We start from the raw sequence: 7,856 nt of genomic DNA on the forward strand, positions 1-7,856 counted from the left end.
ATAATAAGAACAGACTAAACAACCGATCAAAAAGAAGTAATATAACCTTCAGGCATAACATATTAGAGTAACGCAGTCCATCAAAATTTATCAAAGAATCTTCATAAATAATCAACTAGACGCAATTTATTAAAGAAACAAATTGCAAAAACGTAAACAACCAGAAGTTATTAGAATATCTTCGTAGAAAATCATAATTACTTAAGTTACGAGTATACGACAAATCATATTTGAGATGATAATGTTTTATATTATTAATTAGCATAGTTGCCACTATCTTTTCAAATATGATTTCTTCTCTCTTAATCATAAATTAACGATATCTTCAACTCTTTGATAATTGGCCAAAATTAAACATGCATATTTCTTTTTGTTCTAAAAATATTTAAATATTAGCACAAATGACTATTTGTATAGAGAGCAAAATACGACATTTAAAGATTAAATAAAAAAAATTAAAGATAAAACTATTTTATTATTTTATTGACAAAATATTTGTTAAAATATTTATTCTACTTAAACGAATGGTATAAAAATAGGTCAACAGCTAAGTTTTAGTGAGATACAAATATTATTGGATATTATGTTGGTTAACTAAAAAAAATCAGTTAAAAGAAAGAGCCAACATTATAAGTTAGGCTCTTGGTGAATAAGTGAGTCGTTTATTGTAAGATTCTCTTCTTCTAATTTTGCCAAAAATATAGCATTTTTGGCAAAAATCCCTTTTAAATACTCAAATAAATCAAAACATCTTTCATACAAATATATATATATATATATATATATATTGTTTCTCATTAGATTAGAAGTTTGCTATTAATCCTTTTTAATGCTCATTTAATTGACTAACTGTGATGATATTTATATAACATTTGAATTGTATTTGTTTTCTTTGTAAATTGCATTTTAAGTAAATTTTATCAAAAAAATATTTAAAATAAAAAGTTAGGGAGGACTCCGTAGACATCCATAGAGATGTTTCAAACTCCTTGGTAGACTTAGATGATCTATTATGAGTTATCAAGATAATATATATATATATATTAGTATTTGTTCCGCCTTAATTACTAATGATATAGGAAAAAATATTGGTAAAATTAAAATTTAAAATAGAAAAATGACATGTCCTGTTTTGGATTAAGTCAAGTTCATAGCTTTGTTTCATATTACGTACATAAGGATATTAATCATTGGTTTTTGAAAGATAACAATAAGAATTCATTGTACACATGTGGTACAATTTACAAATAATAATAAAATGAATAAAATTAATTTAAAACAACTAACCTAAAAGTCTTCATTTGATAGAGTTTAGTATCAGTTCTTCTTGACTGAACCCCAACTAAAAAAACATAGAAAAAAAAAATCAACATTACTTTACTAAAACAATTTCATTTATGTTTGGTAACAAAAAAAAACCAAAAAAATATCAAAATACATATATATTTAAAAAGAATGATCTAAAATAAAATCTACTAAACAATAAAATGTTCTCGTCTCATTTGATTCAAAAAATCATTGCCAATAGTAATCTCTTCTCAATATTAGAAAATGTATTTCTAAGAAAAATGAATTAGAAAAAATGTCGACAACGTAAAAAAAAAATGTTGACAAAGAAAATAAAAATAGTGGGAAAAAAATAAAAAATAAAATAAAAATAGGAGTCTATGGAACTTATCCAACTTTTTAATAAGCAGAGGAAAGAAGAATGAACCAAACTCATTACTATTTAATTATATAAATTTTAAGTCTCTCTTCCCCCAGAATATCCCATTTCTCTGATTCCAATTCCTCTTTCGTCTCCCTCTACTTCGATTCCATACCTTTGATCGCCGGTGATCGGAGCAAACTCTCAAACCGTGACCGCCGGTGATTTTATTCCTTACCTTCCCTTTTTTTTTTGGTAAGCAGATTTGACTTTTGTTCCTTCACTCTTTTTTTTATTTTTCAGTTATTAGTACTACTTTCTCTTCTGATCTTTTTAACTGATTAAGCTATTGAGTCGCACGATCTGTTCTTCTTTGATTGCTTTCTTCTGATGCTTTGGGGGGTTTTAAGGGGGTTGTTGTGGAGTTTTTTTGGGTCGGGGTTTCTAAATTTGGTCTTTCAGTGATATGCAAAATAACTATGATCTGGATTTTTAGATTTTGTTTTTTGTTCGTGAAATAAGTTTTTTTTTAAAAAATCTCAGATTCTACAGTTCTAGTGATTGAACTGTTTGTGCGATGTTCAAACTGAAGATTATTTTGAGGACTTTTTGTAGATTTTTACTTAGTTTTTTTTTCTTTCATTTGTGTTGTGAGAAATTACAACAATCTGTGGTTCTGTTGTCATTTGAATTCAATCATCATCTCTGCTACTTGATGATGATCAAGTCACCATCTCTGTGTGTTTGTAATCTCTTCTATAACCTAATGAGTTCGTATAGTTTTGCAATTTTGAAACCTTGGAAGATTATTCTATCTTTTTTACGATAAGAAAAAATATAACTGGGAGTCTGGGTCTTTTTTTTTTTGGTTTTTTTAGAATCCTTCTAAATAACACCTCTAGAGGTGAGATTTGTTTATTGCAGTTTTTTCAAGTAAAAAGGTATCCAAAATCTCTCAAAATCAGTTTTTAGTACTTTTTGAAAAAAAAGTGTTAAATTTGAATAACAGTGGATTTGATATGACTTTTATAAATTCTTGATTGAATAACAAGAGATTGTGAGTTATTTTGAATGATTTTGTTAAAATGTCAAGTTGAATAACATGAGATTTGAGAAGGGATTTTAAAAACACAAGTTGAATAACACATGATTTTAAAAGAAACTCAAAATCTCTTAAAATCCATGTTTGAATACCCCCCTCTAATTCTGTAAAAAGCTTGAAATTTGACTGATTGGTCTGTGGATTCAAACTATATGATTTGTGATAAATTTCTCTTTTTTTTACTTGTAGGTATTTATAGCAGAGAGTTCTTTGGGAACTTGTTTTCATCATCTTGGTAGTATCTACCTTTTCATGATTTTTTTGTTGGAATAATGGGGTCAAAATCATTTGGAAATCTATTGGACTTGGCATCTGGGGATCTGTTGGACATGCCTACGACCCCTAGAGCTCTTCCAAGAGTGATGACTGTTCCTGGCATCATATCTGACGTCGATGGATATGGAATTACTGGTGGTGATTCAGATGTCATTTCGTTACCTTGCCGCGAGCGCAAGATCATTGTGGCCAACTTCCTTCCTTTAAATGGTAAAAAGGATTCAGAAACTGGAAAGTGGAAGTTCAGCCTCGACAATGATGCTCCCTTGTTACATCTGAAGGATGGTTTTTCTCCAGAGACAGAAGTCATTTATGTTGGATCGCTCAAGACACATGTTGATGTTTGTGAGCAAGACGAGGTTTCCCATAATCTGTTTGAGGAATTCAATTGCGTAGCGACTTTCCTCCCACAAGATGTGCATAAAAAATTCTATCTTGGCTTTTGTAAACAGCAGCTATGGCCACTTTTCCACTACATGTTGCCCATGTGCCCTGATCATGGTGAACGCTTTGATCGTGGTCTTTGGCAGGCTTATGTTTCTGCAAACAAAATATTTGCAGATAAGGTAATGGGCGTGATCAATCTTGAGGAAGATTATATCTGGATCCATGACTATCATTTAATGGTTCTCCCTACATTTTTGAGAAGGCGTTTCCACAGGGTTAAGCTTGGTTTCTTCCTCCACAGTCCATTCCCTTCTTCAGAAATTTATCGGACCTTGCCTGTTCGAGAGGAATTACTAAGAGGGCTCTTAAACTGTGACTTAATTGGTTTTCACACCTTTGATTATGCACGGCATTTCTTGTCTTGCTGCTGTAGAATGCTTGGATTGGAGTATGAATCTAAGAGAGGGCATATTGCTCTTGACTACTTGGGCCGTACAGTTTTCTTGAAGATTCTTCCTATAGGTATTCACATGGGAAGGCTGGAATCCGTTCTCAATCTTCCTGCTACAGCTGACAAACTGAAAGAGATTCAAGAGAAGTATCGGGGTAAAAAGGTAATTCTAGGAGTTGACGACATGGATATATTCAAAGGATTAAGTCTTAAAATACTGGCCTTTGAACACCTGCTACAGCAACATCCTAGGATGCTAGGGGAAGTAGTTCTTATTCAGATTGTGAACCCAGCCAGAGGCTCAGGTAAAGACGTTCAAGAAGCGAAGAAAGAAACGTATGATACTGTTAAAAGAATTAACGAGCGTTATGGTTCGCCTGATTATGAGCCAGTGGTTCTGATTGATCGTCCTGTTCCCCGGTTTGAGAAGTCTGCCTATTATGCCATGGCAGAATGCTGCATAGTCAATGCAGTGAGGGATGGGATGAACTTAGTTCCATACAAGTACACTGTTTGTCGGCAGGGAACTCCTATTATGGATAAGTTTCTGGGAATAAGTGATGATTCTCCTCGCACAAGCACGCTTGTTCTGTCTGAGTTCATTGGTTGCTCACCTTCTCTAAGTGGTGCGATTAGGGTTAATCCTTGGGACATTGATGCAGTAGCCGATTCAATATATTCTGCTATCACCATGTCTGATTTTGAGAAGCAACTACGACATAAAAAACACTTTCACTACATTAGTACACATGATGTGGCTTATTGGGCACGCAGCTTTTCGCAGGATTTGGAGAGGGCGTCTCGAGATCATTACAGTAAACGGTGCTGGGGTGTGGGTTGGGGTTTGGGTTTCAGGCTCGTCGCTCTCTCTCCTAATTTCAGAAGGCTATCCGTTGAGCAAACCGTTAGTGCTTACAGAAGATCGAGCAACAGAGCTATATTTCTTGATTATGATGGTACTTTAGTTCCTGAGACCTCGATCGTAAAGGACCCAAGTGCCGAAGTTATATCTGCGTTGAAGACACTGTGTAGTGATCCTAACAACACTATATTCATTGTTAGCGGGAGGGGGAAAGTTTCTTTGAGCGAGTGGCTTGCTCCTTGTAAGAATCTTGGAATAGCGGCTGAACACGGTTACTTCACAAGGTTAGTTACTGGTTTGTGTTAACTCACTTGTTGTGAAATTTTCCTGTGGGAAAGAAAAACTAAGAAGACAAACTTCGTAATGCAGGTGGAATAATTCTTCTGACTGGGTAACAAGCGGCTTATCCGATGACCTTGAGTGGAAGAAAGTTGTGGAACCTATTATGAGACTATATACAGAGACTACTGATGGATCCAATATAGAAGCGAAAGAGAGTGCTTTAGTCTGGCATCACCAAGATGCTGACCCAGACTTTGGTTCTTGTCAAGCCAAGGAACTACTGGACCATCTAGAAACCGTTCTTGTGAATGAACCCGTTGTTGTTCACAGAGGCCACCAAATCGTTGAAGTTAAGCCTCAGGTAAATAAATTTTCTCCACCCCATCTTGTGTTGATGAAAAATAAGGAACCCATGACACAATGATCCATAGAAAAACATCTCCAAATCTTTCTATGATTCATAATGTCTCTGTTCATTGTACTAAATTAAAGCATTCCTTATACTCTCTGGTTCATACGTAGTCTTAAGACTGAGATTTTTTCACTACAGGGAGTAAGCAAGGGTCTTGTCACCGGGAAAATTCTTAATAGAATGCTTGAAGATGGGAGTGTGCCAGATTTTGTGGTATGCATTGGGGATGACAGATCAGACGAGGAGATGTTTGAGAGCATATCAACAACCCTCTCAGCTCAATCATCGTCAATGTCTACAGAGATATTCGCGTGTACAGTGGGAAGAAAACCAAGCAAAGCCAAATACTTCCTCGATGAAGTAAGCGATGTGGTGAAATTGCTTCAAGGACTTGCCAACACTTCGAGCCCAAAACCTAGGTATACTTCTCATCTCAGAGTCTCCTTTGAAAGCGTGGTATGAGAAATCAGAGATCATTGGGGTTTAACCAAGTTATTTAGAAGGGAAATGTAATCTGAAATCATGATAAAAACATGATTTGTACATAGAAAACACTAAAAAAAACAAAACAAACAGAGAGACGAAACTTAAATTGTTGCGATTTGGGCCTGTGGTAGTTCAGGTTTGTACATGAACGTAATTTACGACTGAGCAAGTAACAGCTCTTTCCAATTGTGTTTGTATATATAATATTGTCTTGTGTATGATCTAAGTTTAATTTATGTTCTCCTTCAAAATCTGTTTCATCTGTGTTTTCATTAGTTCATCATATACATGTTTAACAAATAGATATTTTTTGTGTAGTTGTAGAGACAGATATAAAAGCTCTTCGTTGCCACTATAATTGTTTTACAATTTAAAAGCCAACGATATCGTATTACATGAAATTGGGAAATACAGACTATAAGACGTATATATATAGGATAAAATTTTGAAGAAAAGAGATCATTGAAGAAGAAGATAAAATCTTGCGCGAGCTAATGATTCATTTGAGCTCATATTTTTGTATGAAGATGATCATTATGTAATGGTACGACATGGACCCCAATTTGATGAAGCATCTTACCTACTGTTCCATGGAACCCGACGATCTTGTGATTTTCCTTCTCGAGTGTGAAGCTTGGCTTTGTCTCAAGTCCAAAGGGTTGAGAGGTTTTCATATTGGTCTTGAACCTAAGCATGCGTATAACTTTGGATTCAATTCCATCTAGGACAACATCATAGCTACCCTCGACTGATATCAAGTATTCACCCGGGTGCTTCAACTCAAACTACAAAAAAAAAAAAAGCCAGAAAATTCCAAGTAAATAAGTTGATAAAGACCACAAAGTTCATACGAAAACTGAAGTATAATCACCTCATCAACTCCAAGTAATGTCTTGCTCCCATGATCATCTCCGACCACAACCTGATTGTCCTTATCGTATAGAAACTTGACGAATGCAATACCCTTCTTGCTGTGCCCTATGTATATATTTCGAATACCATAAAAATCGCCATCGTCCCAAGAAGTTCCTCCATCACGACCTTTTGCTTCTACTTTTTCTACGCAGGGAAGAGGAGGCAGTGGACAGAAATATCCCCCAAGCGCATAGAGTTTACTACTAGATGACCGTCCATAGAACCCAACAAGACCACAACCTTTACTCTCAAGCACGAATGGACTATTGGTTGCTGTTCCAAATGTTGACGAAGTTCTCCCTTTCGATGTTTTGAAAGTCAGCGACGCAATGGGGGGGGGTATCAGTAACTCGATTTTGTGAAGTCCCCTCAATACATGTGATAAATTCATTCGGATAGTCCACCACAAACTGCAATATACAAAAACCAAAAGCTTCATATAATCTATTCAACAACATACATACATATATATAAGTTGTAGGAAGTGTAACCTCTCCTTCTTCTTTAATCATTCTCCCATGCTCATGCTTTTCCATTTTGCCTTTGTTGTCATAGTCGAACTTGACACAATATACATTAGAGCTATCATAGTGAACGTAGACCTTTCTTACGCCGTCAAAAGTACCATCATCCCAAGGATCATATGCAGTAGTACCATACTCCAATTTTGTAAAAGGAGATGATTTAGTGAAATATGCTCCAAGAGAGTTTAGATTCTTGTCAGCATATCCATGAAATCCAATGATCTTGTTTCCATTGGCTGCAAGTGAAAACTTCTTTCCCTTGTTGTCTCCCATTAGTTCTGAGGTCTTGATATTAGTTTTGAATTCAATTCCTTGAATGACCCCGGGATCTCCTTCGTCATAGTAACCCTCAACAGAAACCAAATATTCCTTTGCCAGATGGTTAATCTCAAACTGCAATACCAATAAAGTTGATGAAACAAAATACTACATTAATTAAGAAACTAATAATATGATCATTAAAATCAAATTCCATATTAGACTCTTAGTTTAAAAAAAAAAAAAAAAAAAA

General features: G+C 34.8%; 2 protein-coding genes across 2 annotated transcripts in view; one reads left to right on the forward strand and one right to left on the reverse strand.

Annotated features, from left to right (window-relative positions):
• On the forward strand, positions 1,716–6,124 carry LOC104787144 (probable alpha,alpha-trehalose-phosphate synthase [UDP-forming] 10). The gene is made up of 4 exons (XM_010512669.2): positions 1,716–1,903; positions 2,940–5,010; positions 5,096–5,369; positions 5,559–6,124. The coding sequence occupies exons 2-4, from the start codon at positions 3,023–3,025 to the stop codon at positions 5,880–5,882; spliced, it is 2,586 nt and encodes an 861-aa protein (XP_010510971.1). The 5' UTR covers positions 1,716–1,903; positions 2,940–3,022; the 3' UTR covers positions 5,883–6,124.
• Positions 6,258–7,856, reverse strand: part of LOC104789353 (jacalin-related lectin 17-like) — a 2,494-nt gene continuing 895 nt past the window's right edge. Inside the window, 4 exon segments of the mRNA XM_019245970.1 lie at positions 6,258–6,691; positions 6,778–7,171; positions 7,173–7,231; positions 7,313–7,732. Of these exon segments, the coding sequence (XP_019101515.1) occupies positions 6,416–6,691; positions 6,778–7,171; positions 7,173–7,231; positions 7,313–7,732 (1,149 nt within the window). The 3' untranslated portion in view covers positions 6,258–6,415.

Source organism: Camelina sativa, chromosome 5, assembly GCF_000633955.1.
Source record: "Camelina sativa cultivar DH55 chromosome 5, Cs, whole genome shotgun sequence".
NCBI lineage: Eukaryota > Viridiplantae > Streptophyta > Magnoliopsida > Brassicales > Brassicaceae > Camelina > Camelina sativa.

Bases quoted from the DNA above. Each gene is read 5' to 3' on its own strand.
- LOC104787144 (XM_010512669.2), top strand. From the start codon at position 3,023: ATGGGGTCAAAATCATTTGGAAATCTATTGGACTTGGCATCTGGGGAT. The intron at 5,011-5,095 runs GTTAGTTACTGG...TTCGTAATGCAG, and splicing joins GAACACGGTTACTTCACAAG to GTGGAATAATTCTTCTGACT. The intron at 5,370-5,558 runs GTAAATAAATTT...TTTTCACTACAG, and splicing joins TCGTTGAAGTTAAGCCTCAG to GGAGTAAGCAAGGGTCTTGT.